The sequence below is a fragment of the Amblyraja radiata genome, chromosome 2 (assembly GCF_010909765.2).
Source record: "Amblyraja radiata isolate CabotCenter1 chromosome 2, sAmbRad1.1.pri, whole genome shotgun sequence".
In the NCBI taxonomy this organism is placed as follows: Eukaryota; Metazoa; Chordata; class Chondrichthyes; order Rajiformes; family Rajidae; genus Amblyraja; species Amblyraja radiata.
In genome coordinates, this window is record NC_045957.1 from 91,182,996 (window position 1) to 91,202,959 (window position 19,964).

General features: G+C 41.8%; 1 protein-coding gene across 1 annotated transcript in view; it reads right to left on the minus strand.

Annotated features, from left to right (window-relative positions):
* Positions 1-15,578: 15,578 nt before the first annotated feature.
* The window catches only part of ramp3 (receptor activity modifying protein 3), a 54,389-nt gene continuing 50,003 nt past the window's right edge, over positions 15,579-19,964 (minus strand). The window contains exon 4 of the mRNA XM_033050230.1: positions 15,579-18,426. Coding sequence (XP_032906121.1) covers positions 18,171-18,426 — 256 coding nt within the window. The 3' untranslated portion in view covers positions 15,579-18,170. The remainder of the gene's footprint in view (positions 18,427-19,964) is intronic.

Here is a 19,964-nt window from a genome sequence, read left to right on the forward strand (position 1 = left end):
GGCAATTTAGCGTCTGATATAAGCAAGACTTGCTCAAGGGATGTGGCCCTGTCGAGGGAAGTGCCCTGTGGTGAAAGTGCGAGTCTTTGGCTGCGAGTCTTCGGCGAGGAGGCTGAGGGAGGACGCCACACCAAAAGCTGGAGAAGGAGAGACGAAAGAAGGAGATGTCAAGCAAGCTGATTCAGTGCGATGCTTGCAGTATGATGGAGGTCAAGGACACTGCTGGTGCCTCTGGCTGCTACAAATGTGAGAAGTGCATCCAGGTACAGCTCCTGAAGGACCGTGTTGGGGAACTGGAGAAACAAGTGGATGACCTCAGGTTCGTCCGAGAGTCGTTCCTCGACAAGTCCTCCAGTAAGATTATTACACCTGAGGTACTGGAAGAGAGAAGGGGAGTGACAGTGAGAAAGGCAGGGAAACATGGAATGCAAAGGTCCCGGGTGTTGTACCTCTTGAGAACAGCTTCACCCACATAGAAGCTGTCGGGACAGAAGACGTTAACACACTGAGCGGCGGACTGGCTTGCGAAGCAAAAAGGGCTGTTGAGCCAAATCCAAAGAGGCCGACGTCAGGCAATGCCATTGTAGTTGGAGACTCCATTGTGAGAGGTACAGACAGGGGTTTCTGCGGCAACAGACGGGATACGAGGATGGTGTGCTGCCTTCCTGGTGCCAGGATCCAGGATGTCATGGGCAGAGTGCAGAAAATCCTCAAGGGTGAAGGTGAACAGCCGGAAGTGGTAGTGCATGTTGGCACAAATGATATCGGAAAGAAGGGGATGAATATTCTGAAGCGTGACTTTAGAGAACTCGGAATAATGTTGAAAAGCAGGACCTCCAGGGTGGTTATCTCTGGTTTGCTTCCAGTTCATCGTGCTGGCGAGAGCAGGAACAGGGAGATACAGGACCTGAATGTGTGGCTGAGGAACTGGTGCAAGGAGCAGGGATTTGGATTCTTAGATCACTGGGATCTGTTTTGGAGTAAGGGGGAACTGCACAAAAGGGACGGATTGCACCTTAGCAGGTGGGGGACCAGCATTCTGGCAGGCAGGTTTGCCACTGCTACACGGGTGGTTTTAAACTGAGTAAAGGGATTGTTCATGACCCCAGAATTAATGGGAAAGAAAGCTCACAAAGGGATAGGAGAGTATGGCCAAGTGTAATAGGGATCGATGTGAAAGGTGAGGTGCGTAAGGAATAAAAAATATTGTATATGAATGCGCGAAGTATAAGAAGTAAAGTAGATGAGCTTGAGGCTCAGTTAGAGGTTGGTAGATATGACATTGTGGGGATTACTGAGACGTGGCTGGAGGAGGATCGGGCCTGGGAAGTTAATATTCAGGGTTATACATCCTATAGAAAGGGGTAGCTCTGCTGGTGAGGGATGGAATTCAGTCCCTTGCGAGGGAAGACATAGGGACTGACGAGGTAGAGTCACTGTGGATTGAGTTGAGGAATTGCAAAGGCAGGAAGACACTAATTGGTGTTATCTACAGACCCCCAAATAGTAGCCCGGATGTAGGGTGTAAGTTGCAGCAGGAGTTAAAACTGGCATGTAACAAAAGTAATGCCACTGTGGTGATGGGGGATTTCAATATGCAGGTAGACTGGGAAAATCAGGTTGGTTCAGGACCAAGAAAGAGAGTTTGTAGAGTGGCTACGAGATGGATTCTTAGAGCAGCTTATAATGGAGCTGACCAGAGAAAAGGCAATTCTGGATTTAGTGTTGTCCAATGAACCAGATATGATAAGAGAACTCGAGGTAAAGGAACCGCTTGAAGGTAGTGATCATAATATGATTAGTTTTAATCTGCAATTTGAGCAGGAGAAGGTTAAATCGGAAGTGTCAGTGATGCAGTTGAACGAAGGGGACTATGAAGGCATGAGAGAGGAGCTGGCCAAGGTAGACTGGAAAGGTATCCTAGCAGGTAGAACAGCAATGGCAGGAATTTCTGGGCATAAGCCGGAAGACGCAGGATCATTTCATTACTCTGAAAAATTCTTTCTTTTTAAATCTTTTTATTAATTTTATTTAATAGCAAAAAAAAAAAAAAAAAAAAATGATGATAAACATAACAGTGATATTGATACATAGGGATCAGGATTACATTAATAACAAGTATAACCTAAGTATGAGTCCAGTGTCAAAATAGGAAGAAAGATTCTAAGGGGCGTAGGAGGCAACCGTGGCTGACAAGAGAAGTTAGGGATAGAATAAAACTAAAAGAAAAGATGTATAACACAGCAAAGAGTAGCCGGAAGCCAGAGGATTGGGAAACTTTCATAGGACAACAGAAGGAAACAAAACGGGCAATACGGGCTGAAAAGATGAAGTACGAAGGGAAGCTGGCCAGGAATATAAAGAAGGACAGTAAAAGCTTCTTTAGATATGTTAAGAGTAAAAGAGTAGCAAAATCAAATGTGGGTCCCTTGGAGGCAGACATGGGTGAAATTATTATGGGTAACAAGGAAATGGCAGAAGAGTTGAACAGGTACTTCAGATCTGTCTTCACTAAGGAAGACACAGACAATCTCCCAGATGTACTGGAGGACAGAGGATCTAAGGGGGTAGAGGAACTGAAATAAATTTTCATTAGGCTAGAAATAGCATTGGGTAGGCTAATGGGACTGAAGGATGATAAGTCCCCTAGGCCTGATGGCCTGCATCCCAGGGTCCTCAGGGAGGTGGCTCTAGAAATAGTGGATGCATTGGTGATCATTTTCCAGTGTTCAATATATTCAGGATCAGTTCCTGTGGATTGGAGGGTAGCTAATGTTATCCCACTTTTCAAGAAAGGAGCGAGAGAGAAACATGGGAATTACAGACCAGTTAGCCTGACTTCAGTGGTGGGAAAGATGCTGGAGTCACTTATTAAAGAGGTAACAATGGGGCATTTGGATAGCAGTAAAAAGATTAGTCCAAGGATTTATGAAAGTGAAATCATGCTTGACTAATTTTCTGGAATTTTTTGAGGATGTGACAAGCAAAATGGATGAAGGGGTGCCAGTAGATGTAGTGTATCTAGACTTTCAGAAAGCCTTTGATAAGGTCCCGCACGGGAGACTGGTGACTAAAATGAGCACATGGTATTGGGGGTAGGGTGTTGACATGGATAGAAAATTGATTGGCAGACAGGAAGCAAAGAGTAGGAGTGACCCGGTCCTTTTCAGAATGGCAGGCAGTGGCGAGGCTCGGTGTTGGGGCCGCAACTGTTTACCATATATATTAATGATTTGGAAGAGGGAATTAGGAGCAACACTAGCAAGTTTGCAGATGACACAAAGCTGGGTGGCAGTGTGAACTGTGAAGAGGATGTTAGGAGACTGCAGGGTGACCTGGACAGGTTGAGTGAGTGGGCAGATGCATGGCAGATGCAGTATAATATAGATAAATGTGAGGTTATCCACTTTGGTGGCAAAAACAAGGGGGCAGATTATTATCTCAATGGGGTTCGGTTAGGTAAGGGGGAGGTGCAGCGAGACCCGGGTGTCCTTGTACACCAGTCACTGAAAGTTGGCTTACAGGTACAGCAGGCAGTTGAGAAAGCTAATGGAATGTTGGCCTTCATAACAAGATGATTTCAGTATAGGTGTCAAGAGGTTCTTCTGCAGTTGTATAGGGCTCTGGTGAGACCACATCTGGAGTATTGTGTGCAATTTTGATCTCCTAATTTGAGGAAGGACATCCTTGTGATTGAGGCAGTGCTGCGTAGGTTCATGAGATTGATCCCTGGGATGGTGGGACTGTCATATGAGGAAAGATTGAAAAGACTGGGCCTGTATTCACTGGAGTTTAGAAGGATGAGGGGAAATCTTATAGAAACATATAAAATTATAAAAGGACTGGACAAGCTAGATGCAGAAATTTTTTTCCCAATGTTGGGCGAGTCCAGAAGCAGGGGCCACAGTCTTCGAATAAAGGGGAGGCCATTTAAGACTGAGGTGAGAAAAAACTTTTTCACCTAGAGAGTTGTGAATTTGTGGAATTCCCTGCCACAGAGGACAATGGAGGCCAAGTCACTGGATGGATTGAAGTGAGAGTTAGATTGAGCTCTAGGGGCTAGTGGAATCAAGGAATATGGGGAGAAGGCAGGCACAGGTTATTGATTGGGGATGATCAGCCACGATCACAATGAATGACGGTGCTTGCTCGAAGGGCCGAATGGTCTCCTCCTGCACCTATTTTCTATGTTTCTCTGCCATATCGCTTCTTCACCACCTCACCACCTGAAATGTTACTATTTTCAGGGAACCATGTACTTCTCTCCCTAGCTATCCCTGTTCGACAACACACCCCAGGGTCCTGCTATTCACTGTGTAGGACCAGACCCTGTTTGGTTTAACTTCCCAAAATGAAATTGTCAATGAGAGATAATGATGCCAAAACACCTCAGGTGCACATGGTCAGAGTTGAAGTTACTTGAGAACACACCAACCTCGCTTCTTCCTCCCACTCAGGTTGTATGGTTAGGATTTAATAAATTAAGTTATGAACAGCATACAAAGAATGCAGGAACCCGTTAAGTGAGTGGGTAAAGATCTGGCCAATGAAATAAAATGCAGGGAAAGTGAAATTGTCCATATTGGTATGAAAATTAGAAAAAATATATACATATTAGCAAAATGGTGAAAGTGTGCAATGCTCTGAGATACAAAAACATCTGGATATCCAAGTGCGCCATTCACAAAGGCCATTTTGTATGTACAGCAAACAATTAGGAAAATTAACAGTATGTTAGCATTCATGGCCAATGGAATTGAATTAAAAAATATGGAAACTATGCATCAGTTATAAAGGGAATTGATGAGGCCATGTCGAGAAAGCTGTGCACTCTATTGGTTTCATTATATAGGAAAGCATTGGAAGCAGTATAGAAAAGATTTACTGCACTGATACCTGGGACGGGAGTGCTGTGTTCAGAGGAAAGGATGAACAGGATAGATTTGAAACCGCAGGAGTTTAGGAGAGGGCAATTAATTGAAACTCATTTAATACTGAGAGGTCTCAGCAGGATGGGTATAATATTGTTTCCTCTTGTGAGAGCGTCTACAACTGGAAATCACTGTTTATAAAGGAAAGGTCATCCATTTACGACAGATATTGAGCAATTTAAGATAGATATTGAGGGTCAGAGTCACTGGGGCAAAATGTGGTGGAGGCATTCTTTAAATACTTTGAAGTCAGATGTACAGCAGATAGATTTTTGATAAGATGGATAAATGTTACAATGAGTAGTGGATGGGAATGTATAGTTGAGGTTAAAATCTCATCATCTTGGTGATATGCTTACATTTTGCAAATCCTTTGTAATTTGTTGAGGTTGTAACTCGACTAATAAATAAAGGCAAACTGGTTGACTTGATGTATTTGCACTGTCTAATTGCATAGTTTAGTTTAGTTTAGTTTATTGTCCCATGTACAGTCACAGGTACAGTGAAAAGGTACAGTTTGTAGCGTGCTTTCCAGTCAAAGATTATACATAAATACAATCAAGCCGTCCAGTGCACAGGTAAAGGATAAAGGGTACAACATTTAGTGCAAGATATAACATTAAGTTCCAATAAAATTAAATTGAAGAAAGGTCTCCAATGTAGTAGATGGGAAGTCAGGACCACACTCTAGCTGATGAGAGGACTATTCAGTTGCCTGATAACAATTGTCCCTGAATCTGGAGGTATGCATTTTCAAATTTCTGTACCTCTTGGCTGATGGGAGAGGGGAGAAGAGAGTGACCAGAGTGAGACTGGTCCTTGATTATGCTGCTGGCCTTGCAAGGCAGCTTGAAGTGTAGATGGAGTCAATAGAAAAGAGGTTGGTTTGTGTGATGATCTGGGCTATGTCCACAACACTGCAATTTTGTGCAATCTTGGATGGAGCTGTTCCCTAACCATGCTGTGATGCAAACCGACAAAATGCTTTTGGCTGTTGTTTTCAACATTCTCCTGAAGCTTCACTGTAAGGTCATTTTGTCGGGCAATATATTGCTAATACAGCAACTAATAACAGTGGATGCCTTGGTCAGCTGAACTTCCTTTGCTTCCCCAATCCTCTGTTTCACAAGCAGAAAGCAATTATGATAATGGTATGTTTTAATTCAGACCACAGTCATTGAAGTTGCCTTGGCTGATGTGGACAAATTGCTGATAGAGTACAGCTGCGAGGGTTTGTTAATAGCTGCAATAATGAAATAACAGCCAATGTGCAGCTACTTGACACATCTTAATAATTTTTTAGGAACAAAACCATCGCTAGCCAATTAGCCTGTTTATCACCAATTGTGTCATTTGCTAAATTTAGTCCATGGACCTTCTTAACTATCGTTGTGCCTTTAGGAAAGTTAATAAATTCCTGATCTCCAATGTACTATGTGAAGTAGATGCTGAATAAGGTGCTTGATAATCAATGCAAACTGTGCATGCAGAGCAATGTATTATTGCCATCAATTGTGTACTCCTTCCAAACTGAACAGCAACATTAAAAAAAAACTCTAATGGTCCATGTTTTTACTTGCAGCAGCAGAATAATGTTATCTGGGTATTATTACTCATTATGATGCATTAGCCAATATTGACATTATTTAAGTTCTTGAGTACTGCTATGAAAGCATAATAGCAGCACTCATAATCAGATGGATAATTTGCCCATCGTTCATCCCAGGAGATTGCAATGTAGTAATTGGCTGGATTCATTTTACACATGTAACTTGTGTAAGTGTCCACTCGTTAAATCTTTGCTGGAGAGTGGGAATTTTTGCAGGACACCACTGGAGACTGGTCTCCCTGGAGCAAAAAATAAGCCGCCATTAGAACACAGCAGATCAAGCATGAACTGTGGAGGACTATCCCTTTGAATCTACAGATGTTGCTGGACCTGCTAAGTTCTTCAAGCAGTTCAGTTTTTGCTCCAGTTTCCCACATCTGCAGTTTCCTGTGTCTCCGTATGTTCTCAATGCTTTGTTTTGCAGCCTCCCTTTAAAAGGATTCCATGCATTAATAAACGCTCCACAAAATTACACTGAATGTGGAAAACAAAATGCTGGAATAACTCAATGGATCAAGCAGCAGCAGTGGAAACAAAAGGTGTAAGTTGATATTTTGCGTTGAATCCCTATATCATGACTGGGATGTAAGAGAAAAGACAGCCAATATAGACCAATAATAGAAGATATGCACAAAATGCTGGAGTAACTTTGAGACTCTGAAACATTACCGATTCCTTCTCTCCAGAGATGCTACCTGTCCCGCTGGGTTACTCCAGCATTTTGTGTCTATCTTCGGTTTAGACCAGCATCTGCAGTTCCTTCCCAGACCCATAATAGGGTTGGAACAGAGGCTACTTTGTGATAGATGAAACCGGACGAGGGGGAATGATGGGCAGGCGGAACCTTTGCGAAGGATGGGGACTGGGGAGGCGAATACCAGAATGAAGATCCTGTGGAATGCAAAAAAGGGGCAAAGAAGGGAAGATGTAACTGGCAGTGGGGTCACATTTGGCTTGGAGGAAATGATGAAGGATCATATATTGAATACAGAGGCTGCTTGAGGGAAAGGTGAGGACCATGGGGTCTCTATCACAGTTCTGACAGGAGAAAGAGAGTAAGAGCAGACATGTGCGAAATGGAGGAAGGGCTTCAGGAAGATGGAGGCCATTTCAGATGCCCTGGGACAAGTTTCATCTTGTGAACATATGTGGCAGAAAAAAAGGATGGTATCCTTACAGCAGGCAGGGTAGTACGAGTAGAGTCTGGGCAGCTGTGGTTTCACTAGGTTTATGGAAGATGTCAGTGGCAAGATGGGGACAGAGAGATCCAAAGAAGGAAGGGAACAGTCGGAGATATTCCAGGTAAATTCCAGTGCAGAGTGGGAGTTGAGACAAAGGTGATGAAATTGATAGTTCTGTCTATGTACAGGAAACAATGGTTCAATTGTTTCAGCTATACTGTCATATGTGCACTGCACAGTGAAATTACTTTTGCATAGATCACACATGCACGAGTCGCCATATTTTGGTGCCATTTACAGAAAGTCTGAAGTCCGGGCCATGTGTCAATGCAGTTATTGAAATAGTGGAGAAAGAATTGTGGGCGGGGTGGAGGGGAGAGTGGATTGGCAGAGGGGGTGAGGGGGTGGGATGTGCTGAAACATGTAGTCAACAAAAAGGCAGGGCCATGTGAGTGCCCATGGCGGCACATTTGATGTGTAGAGTGAAGGAGGACTTGAAAGAGAAGTTGTCGAGGGTAAGTACAAGTTCTGCCAAGTGGGTGGAAATGTTAGTGGAAGATAACGTATCTTTTTTCCAGAAAATAAACTGAGCCCCACAAGACGATGCAGGTGTATAGAGGCTGGATGTCCATGATAATGACTAACCGGTGGGACCAAGAAATTGGAAGTTATCAAAATGGTGGAAGGCTTGAGATGTAAGTGGGAGGGGGTTGGACAATGGCAGGCCCGGTGTGAAGAAATAAGATCAGTGGGGCAAAAGCAGGCAGACACAATGTGCCTACCAAGGTAGTCTTGTTTCAGGATCTTGGCCAAGGGGTAGAAGCAGGTAGTGCATGGTTGTGGCACAATGAGGTAGAGGGTGTGAAGGGGAGGTCTCCTTGTGTGATGAGATCTGTACCATTCTGAGAGACAATGGCCTTGTGCTTGTATTTGGTTCCTGCTCCAGAAGGAGATAAGGAGAAGGTGCCTGCAAGGTGGAGGGCAGTGCACAAGACTACAAGGGCACTCCGCTTGTCCACGGGATTGGCTGAAGGGGTGGAGTAATGCACATTTGGAGGAGATAAGTTTGGAGTAGTTGAGGGCATGTAGAAGTAGGCAATTAGAAATGACAAGAGGGGTAAAAGGCCAGAAGGGGAAGTCCATGTGGAAGGGGTGTGGTGGAGACGGGGTAAAGGGTTGTCAGTGGGCATTGCTGTGTGAGTTCCAGGCTTGACATGTTGCCGAGCTCTTTTTTCCGCTGTTTCTGTGCCTGAGCTCAACATTATGTCAGGCCTGGAACTTACTGAGGTAAAGCCACAGAGGCACAAAGGAGAGGTCTCCGCTGAGGGTTGACTGCTCAGCATCTGAGAGGTGGAGGTCAGGGACAATAGCGAAGGCATGATAGAGGCTGAAGGTGGGGTGAGATGTGGTCAGAGGAAGGAGGGAGGATGAGGAGGATCAAGGAGCATATTGGAGTGAGGGGAAACAGAGGTGGAAAGAGTGTGGGGGAAGTTGGGTCGTGGTAGTGTTGAGATGTGGGATTAGAGGAACATAGGGGACAGGGTGGAGTCAGCAGGGGACGGTAGGGTCTGCGGCAACAACGGTGTGGGGTGGAATCAGTGTGAGGGGGAGAAGGGAGGGAGCAATGTGGTTAAAGTGGAGTTGGAGAGTTGGGCAAGAGAGAGACAGAGGTCCCCAATCGGGCATCTGAAATCTCGAACCGGATGAGTTTGCAAACCTCAGTTGCTGGCAGGGATGCAAAGAGCACAAATAACTAGTTGCAGGGTGGGTTTATGAATGGCACTATATTTTCCAAGCAGCCCTTCTGCAGAAAATGCAGTAGATAGAAAATGAATTAACATTTCCCAAGAGGATACATACCCTTTTACAGATGGCCAAAATCTGAATCTCATAAATTCATGTGATGGGAGCAGAGTTAATCCATTCAGCCCATCAAGTCTACTCCGCCATTCAATCATGGATGGTCTATCTTCGCTCTTAACCCCATTCTCCTGCCTTATCCCCATAACTTCTGATACCCATGCTAATCAAGAATCTATCTATTTCTGCCTATAAAATATCCGTTGATTTGGCCTCCACAGCCTTCTGTGTCAATTAATTTCACAGATTTACCACCCTCTGACTAAATTCTCCCTCCACCCTCATCTCCTTCCTAAAGGCACATCCTTTAATTCTGAGGCTATGAACTCTGGTCCGAGACTCCCATTAGTGGAAACATCCTCTCCACAACCACTCTATCCAGGCCAGAATTTAATAGCCTTTGACCACCTTGGCACAGGAGCTGTCTTTGTTGTGGAGATGTTCTTGGTATAATACTGCTGACATGGACAAGGGACTTCTCAGACCAACGTACTGTATTACTTTACTGCATGTACATGTTTCAATATAAACACAGTTGGAAATAAAAATATGTGAACAGCTGGAAAGATATCTAATTTCACAATATACGGAATGTCAAGTTGTGCAACTAGAGGAAAAAAAAAATAATACATTATATTGCAGAACTACACCTCTCCATGTGAAATGTGCGTACTATTTCTTCTTAAAAACATCACACTTGGAATTCTTATAACACTTTAAAATGGGTTTAAAATGAAAATGCAAAATCTTCCACACGTTTTTCAACAATTCACATTTTATTCCAAAATTCCATTTTAAATAATATAAAGCAGAACCAAGCCAAAGTTAGATTTTCACCATTCCATCGACTACTTACATTTGGGCAGTATTTTGACATTTTCAATATTAAAGATGCACAGCATCTCTTTTTATGTAGTCCAGCTTTCTTGTTATTTGCCAAATACTGGGCTCAATTTCTGACCATTTTTCCATAGAGAAGTTAATATATACAGAGATAATTTTCAAGCTTCCGTGTTTAAATTCTAACATGTTATGACCGTGAACATGATGTGCACTAATATACACCTAATCACTTACTGGCAGTTTTTTTTTGTGAATTAAATTGCAACATGCCTGAACAAAACTGCTTCTATGATAATTACAAAGAACGGGCATTTTCAAACTCTGCAAGTGGGGCCAGCACCAGATAGCCCTGTACTCTTTGTCAAGCAGAGATGTAGCATTAAGAGATGAAGCACTAAAAATATCTGCAGCAAGATCTTGTTTTCAGGCAGCTCACCATTTTGTTGTTGACAGAGCATTCCATCCATTGATAATAATTGAAGCTGGTAAGTATTATTCCAGTAGTTTTTGTTGGATTTTCATATTTCCTCACAATATAGGTGCATTGAGTCCAGAATGGACCTTAGAGCAATCATCAGCCCCATTGCCCCATTTGTTTGCTTCTAACCCAATCACTTACCCATGCCCATTAATATCCCCCTCACTGATTTTCCCATCTACCATGTACACAATGGGCAGACTAAAGAGGGGCCCCCAACCTGAAACATCACCTATCTATGCAAACTGCAAACATAGGTTACTGTATTATGTTGAGCAGACCATGGGAATGTATGGTTTGACTCTTGCTCTGCACTAAGTTGGCTGATTTCAATCACAGAGAGATGGCCAGCTTCATTAGCCACAATTCCCATGGCTAAGTGGAAAAAAACAGCCACTGTTCTTTTTCCTGGTTGCTATCCACTATTCCACATATCAAAGATTGGAATGCACAGCGAGAGGTGCAATTTTTAAAGGAGTTCTGAGGTGTAAGTGTTGTACACAGAGAGAGGTGAGTGCCTGGAATGTCCTGCCAGGAGTGGTGATGAAGGCAGGTATGATAGTGGCATTTAAGAGGCTTATAGATAGGCATATGGAACTGCAGGGAATGGAAGGATATGGATCATGTGCAGGCAGATGCGATAAGTTTAATTGGAATCATGTTCAGTATGGATGTTGTGGGCTGAATAGTTTGTTTCTGTGCTGAACTGTTCTATGTTCTGTCAGTGATATGTGCATCATCAATTAAGGCCAACAGTGATCAAAGCTGTGATGTTTCCTTGACTGGGTTGCCATCTGATGTTCATTCTCTAAACTAGTATATGAAGAAGTACCATGTTGGATGAGATAATGGAGGAGTGATGACAGTTCTGATTATATGTTACAAGTCATTGTCTTCAGGCAAAGAAAATCGTGAAAGAGCTTGATGATGATAGATTGAACTTCAAATCATTTATTGTGCCACGGGAACAAGCTTATTGGAGTATAAACTGATTATACCAGCAAATAATGGATTCTGATGTGGTTTTTGACCTCAAGCATATCATAACGGAATGATGTTGGATATCGCTCAAATGTTTCGCCCAGAGGAGGTTGACTGAAAATGGCAATCATGAGTTTGACTCCATATGACTTCACATGGTTAACGACAGATGAACTGTACTAAAAACTGATTATTTTTGTTTTCAACCCTCCTGTATTTGGATTTACATAAAATAGAGAGAGGCAAGTATGGAAATGAAGATACCAATATTCACCGGTATATACAGTATATCTGATAAATTGAGCCATTGCCACTTAGCAGTGTTATGTATAATCTGTTCACGACTATCTCCACAACTTTTTTTATTGTCAACCTGAAAAATAGGCCAGAGCACAGTAATGTAGGAATACATCACCGCTCCAATATTCATAGATACAATTATGATGTTGTTCATGTTGAGGACTCAAACTAGTGCCAACTACATTTTAATGCACCTGTCTAACTTTCAGATGGTAACAAGAAGGGATAATGGGCTTTGATTTTGACAGGGTCTACATGCCAGTCTCATCAAGAGGAAAACGCAATGGGATCCAAGAGAAAGTGGCAATATAGAACCAAAATCGGCTCAACAAGAGAGGAATAATTGATGGGTGTTGTTGTTATTTGAAGGTTGTTATCAATAGAGTTGCATTCAGCTTAGTGCTCATCCCCATGCTTTTTGTAATGTTAATAATTTAGCCTTAATTGTAGAGCGCCTGATAAGGAAGTTGCAGATAACTCAAAAACTGTGTGATTGACAGTGAGGGGGAACGCTACAGAATGCAGAATGATGTGGAAAGTTGAGGCATTTGAGGAGAAAAATGGCAAATCTAAAGAAATGAGAGTTAATGCATTTGGGGAGGTGCAACAAGGAAAGATATAGTAAAGAAGAGGGTATTGAGTGATGTAGAAGAGAGACCCTGCATGGGACATTGATAGATCCATAAAGAAAACAGAATAAATCACAGACGGGACACTTAATTGTGGTGTATACAATTATGAGAGACCTAATAGAATAAATGGAAGGACCGTATTTCCCTTAGCAGAGGGATTAAAAAATGGATGACATTAATTTAAACTGATTGAAAAATGAGACGTGAAACTCTTCTGCACCCTCTATAATACAGGAATCTTGAGACTAGAATGTCTCCAATCTCCAGCTCTGTGAGGTACTATTCTAATAGAATCTACCCGCCTTTATATTCTGTTCCTCAACCAATAACGGCTATACCCATGGATTGTTTTAACCACTTTTTTAACCTCCTGAATCCTCTGGGAATCTGTGGGCACGTGCTACACAATCCCTTTCTTCCTCTACACTTCATCTAAACTTTCTCGCTTTAGAAGGATGAGAGGGAATCTTACAGAAACATAAAAATGTCTTAAGGGATTGTACAGGCTAGATACAGGAAAATGTTCCTGATGTTGTGGGAGTCCAGAACTAGGGGATCACATCTTAAGAATAAGGGGTAGGCCATTTAGAACTGAGATGACGAAAAAAAAATTCACGCAGAGAGTTGTGAATCTGTGGAATTCTTTGCCACGGAAGGCAGTGGAGGTCAATTCACTTGATGTATTAAAGAGAGAGTTAGATATAGCTCTTGGGGCTAACAGAATCAAGGGATATGGGGAGAAAGCAGGAACTGGGTACTGATTTCGGATGATCGTCCATGATCATATTGAATGGTGGTGCTGGGTCGAAGATCCGTATGGCCTACTCCTGCACCTATATTCTATATTTCAACCTTGCTGCATCAGGCCTGTGTGTCGGTCCATCACTCATCACCCATCCAATACTCTCTTCCTGTTGCCAATGAACTTCTGATCCACACAACTCACTTTGTATTTGGCATCTTTCATAACGTATACGGAGCCTGCAAAACCCTATGACAAATACCTTATGTCAAACAGGAGAGTTGTTTTGTCTTTATGTAATAAGTAAATTGCTGAGCAATTACTTAACAGCTAATACATTCACTGGATCTGTCCAAATGAAGCACAGTACTCCTGATAACACAACGGCAGTCCAAAATAACCTTGCCATTTTAAGGGCTCATTGTGACACAGTGCTCGTATCTAGAGGTCAGGAGGGACATCTGTTTGACATCTATGCTGGACTGACCTGATTAATTTCAGACAAGGACTGTACAGTTAGCCTCATAGACATGAGAGGAAATGCATGGATGACCACTCATCCGTTCTTGACAGTTTGTTAATAACCAGGCCTAGAGTTTACTCCATTTGACTTCAGTTCTGAAATTAAGTGTAACATGGAATGCCAATGCTCATTTTTTTAACAAATTGTTGGTATGGTTGCGCTCTTGGAATGTGCATCATTAGTGGGATATGGTGTCATTCATCAAATATCCAGTGCTTAAAAGGGTAAATGCAATGCCCAAGTACTATTGTGGTGAAGATAAACACAAGGTGTTGGAGTAACTCAGTAGATCAAGCAGCATCTCTGGAGAAAAAGGATAGGTGATATTTCGGGTCAGGGGTCCAGCACTTAGTTACTATCTTCGGTATATACCAGCAATGGCTTTTCCTTTCTACTACTGTGACCATCTGTATAGAGTGATGTTATGTGAAAAACGGCGACCTTTAAACTATGAGAGGGAAGAATTGAAGAGACTGGTTGAACAATATGCAGGAAGGGAGATGTACCGTATGAAAAGCAATCCACGGACACTCTCCAGGTGTACAAGCAGGGGAGGAGATTGCTTGGGATACCTACTCAGAGGGAAACGCTTCGATCTACATGTAATTTAGAGAAGCCCGCAAATCCTTGTGCATTCGGACGGAGAGGGAAAGTCTTCATGCATTTTTCCTTTGTGACTTTCTTATTGCAGCATCATACAGCAAACTGTGAGATGTGACATAAATCAGCAGCAGGTGGTGTGGAATTATAATGAGACGAGGAATTTGAGAGTCATAGCAACCTTGACTTCATCTGTGAAAACAGTCTATGCATGGGCAGCATAGTGGCATTGCTGGTAGAGCTGCTGCATCACAGCGCCAGAGGCGCCGGTTCAATCCTGATCTCTGGTGCTGTCTGTGTGGTGTTTGCACATTCCCACTGTGATTGTGTGGTTTTCCTTTGGGTGCTCCAGTCTCCTCCAAAATCTCAAAGTCATGCATGGTTAATTGTCCTCTGTAAATTGTCCCTAGTCTGTAGGAAGTTTAGTTTAGAGATATGGTGTGGAAACAGGCCCTTTGGCCCCCGAGTCCATGCTGACCATCGATTACCCATACACTGGTTTTATGTAATCCCACCTTTGCATCCTACACACCAAGGGCAATTTACACAAGTCAATTAACCTACAAACTTTCACATCTTTGGAATGTGGGAGAAAACTGGAGCATCCAAAGAAAACCCACAAGTGGAGACAAAAGTGGGATAAGAGAACTATAATGTGAACGGATGATTGATGGTCGGCGTGGACTGGATGGGCCAAAAGGCCTGTTTCCATGCTGTATCTCTAAACTAAACAATTAGCAATTTTCAATGAACAGAAACATAGCAGGCTAATTCAAGAACAATAGGAAACTTCTCAAGCATAATTTCAGCAGACACTTTGGAGTACCACCAGCAGAAGTCCAGAAACAGGTGATTTGATTTACGAAGGGGATGAGGTGAAGGGTCAACAAATAAAGGATAAGGAGAAAATAATTTTAATCATGGAAGTCACACAGATGCCACTTTCCAATGTTTCTTACTACTGCAACTTAAATCAGAATCATGTAGGTGGCTGTTGTCAAACTTCATAACCAAATCCAGAACATATATCTTAGTAATAAAACAGGGAACATTTTTTACCATTATCTAAATTAAAAAGTAGTACTGAAGTTGAATGATTGCCCAATTTCACCCCTCATCTTGTTCTGTGCAACTTGGATAATTAGACTCAGAAGCCAGCCAGTCCTTTCTTCATGGTCAGTGAGGATTTAAAATAGTTTCTTTAAAATAGAAAATAAGCTAACATTGTTCCCGATATTTAAGGATCCTAATCCAATATGGACTGAAGTATATTTAAATAATATTACGATGAATATTAAAAATATATTATTCTCAAGTATATTTTGTTGCTCTGTTCTGTATCTAATACTTTTTGAAGAAGGGTGCTTTTTGCAAAACTAAATCTGGAACAAAACCCAAGAAACTGACCTTTTCCCTCAATAAACCTGTGTCCTACACCAAGTCAGCACAGATGCAAAATTCAAATTAAACATAATTAATATATCCTCACAAATAGGTGTAAATGTTACTTTTCACCATTACAAATACCATTCATGCCCTAGGTGGTTTAAAATTTGCAACATAAACATAAAATTTCTTCAAAAGATCATTTGAAATTTTGTAAACAACAACCAATTCTCTTTCATAGGACATGGAATTCTTTATACACTGGAGTTAGAAGCAACAAAAAGCACCTTGGCCCTTTGGTGAAATTCTACTGTAATCATGATAGTAAGTGAAGTGCAGCAGGAAATCAAAAATTAAATGAAGTCCTTAATATTTGTTCTAGCCATTCCTTGATGTTTCTTATAGTCTTCATCTAATAGAAGTTCCTCCAGTTGTCCTAAACAATAACATTAATGTGTTGGGGTGGGACCAGAGCCAAGGCAACTCTCTTCAATCGAAAAAAATGTCTACATCCCAGCTTTGGTATAAGATGCATCAGCAGATGACTCCAAATGACTCCAAGGCAGTGTAGCCTTGGTTATGATAAATCTGTCTCCTTACAAGGACTTGACTGTCTTCATTAGAAGGCGAGTTCCCAAGAAGCGCCTGAGTGGCAGGTATATCCAAATCAGAGCCATTTGTTCTTTGTTTCCCCAATACATAATGATGAATTTAACAACAAAAATTACAGGTGGGTGGACTAAGAAACATTTTCACAGTGGGTACTAACAACTTTTTTACAATTATCTCCAAAGTTGTCCTTTCTGTCTTGTTCCTTGTAATGGAGATTTGAATTAGTTACAGGTTTTATTCATGATGCTTACGAGTGAACACATCTGTTGGATTGCTGAGTCACATGAGATTGCAGTGTCCTTAAAGCGTGCTCATTAAACCTCTTTGGGTTTAACGTTTTGTTGATGAGTTATTAAGATCCCGTTGATTCCATTGTAGTCCACAGTAATAACACATCTCTACACCCAGCCATTAGCTTTAATAACCAAGATCAAATCACCATGATTCTCTGGTCTTTAAAAAAAAAAAAGCTTTGCAAGTTGTTAAGGCAATCACTAAACATGTTAACTCAGATGTTTTGTAGTTGCGTGAAGCTTGGATGTCAGGGATTGCCAAAAAGACATGTTTTAGCCCTAAGTGGAACGCACTAATTTCCTACCATTGTTTGACAAGGTCATTAGTTTAAAATATATACAAACTGGTATACAGGTATGTCATTTCAGACAGAAAATAGCAAATTGCTCAGCAACCTTCACTTCTCTTTGTAACACTGCAATCTCAGCCTGGGCTGAAGCTAGTGTATTCTGCAATTGTTAATTTTATAGTAACAATTATCCACTTTGTAAAGTCTTTTTTATACAGTGTTCTTAATGGCATCATATTTTATCCTTGATCATTTTCCTTCTGCTGCAAAATGCACTGGGAGGGGATGAGCAGCAAATTTAGTTTTAAGTCATAATAAAGGGTTTAGGAAACGCAGAGCTCTTGTCTGTTCCCGTACCAGTCGACCTATTTCCTTTCATTCTTCTCTGCTGCAGGAAGCACTCTCAACATCCTTCCTGGTGCTTGCTCCACACCCAGCAACTCCAAGAAGTTATCCCAAGGTGGGTTGGGAAAGATTTCTTCAACAAGTGCTAATATCTTCTTCGTACAATTATCTCCAGGAAATGTCCCTCCTGATTTACTGTTCGTGGCTTACAGTACCGGAGATCTGGGTCTGTTACAAGTGCTATTAATGATGCTGACTAGGGAATGTAAGATGCTAGATTGTTGACTCATTTTAAGGTGCAGTATGCTTGAAGCACGAGTCCAAGGTGGGGTTGTTTGGGGAGTCAACCCTTTGTCTTTCAGTAAATCAGACACAATCGATTTTCCAGTCGGGTTCATATTTTTAACACATATTTGTTGCAGGCCAATGATATTATAGTTCTGTGAACTTCAAAATGGCCCTTGTCTTCCAACTGAAGCTGATGAACATTGATGTACAGTCGACTTAAATCACATTAAGGTAAAGTAACTGCTTGGTACTGCAGCACAATGTTGTTCCTTAAATCTACACCAGCACATCGCTCCTCTTACTGCACCACACCACTACAGCTATCACCACAACAGTCAGACAGATAGGCACTGCAATGAGGGCAAAGAGGATGTTGTCAGGAGGGTCCTGAAATATTAGTATTTCAGAAGTGCAGTTTGAAAAAAATAATTTATGAATATTAATTACATAGCTTTCCACTTGTGGATTTGGCCAGTAGCAAAAAACGCTTTCTGTTGAAAGCTCCATGCAGAATGAGAATGAACTGTAATAGCTGAAAAGATAAAGACAGAGATAATTAACAGACATATTTTGAAAAGTAATACATTGAACAAGTTAGATTTTTTTTTAACTTTATGATAAAGCTGCGGCATGGTGGCGCAGCGGTTGAGTTGCTGTCTTACAGTGCCAGAGACCCGGGTTCGATCCTGACTATGGGTGCTGTCTGTACGGAGTTTGTATGTTCTCCCCGTGACAGTATGGGTTTTCCCTGGGTGTTCCGGTTTCTTCCCATACTCAAACGACATACAGGTTCGTAGGTTAATTGGCTTTGGTAAAGATTGTAAATTGTCCCTAGTGCGTAGGATAGTGCTAGTGTTCAGGTATCGCTGGTCGGTGCAGACTTGGTGGCCGAAGGGCTTGCTTCTGCGCTGTATCTCTAATCTAAACTAAACTAAACTGAATACCTGCTATCTACAATAAATAGGCATTAAATAAGCAGAAGGAACTACAGATGCTGGACTCTTGAGTAAGCACAAAGTAACTCAGCGGGTCCGGCAACATCTGTGCAGGGAATGAACAGGTAATGTTTCAGGTCAGGATCATTCTTAAGGATCTGAAGATGGGTCCCAACCCAAAATGGCACCTATCCTTTCCCTCCACATATGTTGTCTGATCCACTGAGTCATTTTGCAAAGAGGGGGGACATTTTTTACCAAAATCTGCACAATATATATTTTTATGTTTAATTATCAAAGGTTTGTTATAAGCCGTTAATATCAACTGTAGACAGGTAAATATACTCAGCCTCTATCCAAAATGTACACTCTAATGTAGCTAATGTTTTTTAATAATATTCTGAAGCATGAATGAGTAGGCTTCAAGGAAAGCAAGTCAAGAAGACCAAAGGCCAGGAAGCTCGATTGCTGGAGCACGTTTACAAGTTCAGGCTTACTATGGGCTCATCACATGGTGCTACATGTAGTGAGGCACCTGTGTAGCTATGTTACCTTCAGTGGAAAGACTAGTAACTACATTACATTACTGTAACTTGTCTGCATTCTCTTCCTTCTGGCAAATGGAACCTTTCATGGGAAAAAAATGAAGCATATTATCTAAATAGCGAGGGATTGTAGATCTGTCTCTGAGATACAAAGGGATCTGTGTTTCCTACTGTACGATTGACAATAAGCCATTAAGCAGGTTCAGTGAGTAACTGGGAAAGCTAACATTAGAAAGTTAGTCCTTCATTGCAAGAAGGAAACTGCATTAAACAATAAAATGCCAAAATAACTTAATGGGCCAGTTAGCATCAGTGGAAAGAGAAAAAGAGTTAATGTTTCAGGCCATGGCACTTCCACTGAAGTGCATTATTCAGCTATTTAACATAGCTGGAAATATAACTCTTTTTTTCAGTTGCTGCCTGACCTGCTGTGTGTTTCCAGCATTTCCTGTTTCGAACTCAGCGTCTGTATTTTGTTGATTTGTAAAACAAATAGCGGGGGCATGTGCCAATAATGTTATCTGTTCTGAGATACACTCTACTGAGATGAATCTTCCATCAGGGTGCACCACTCACCTACTGGGCCAAAT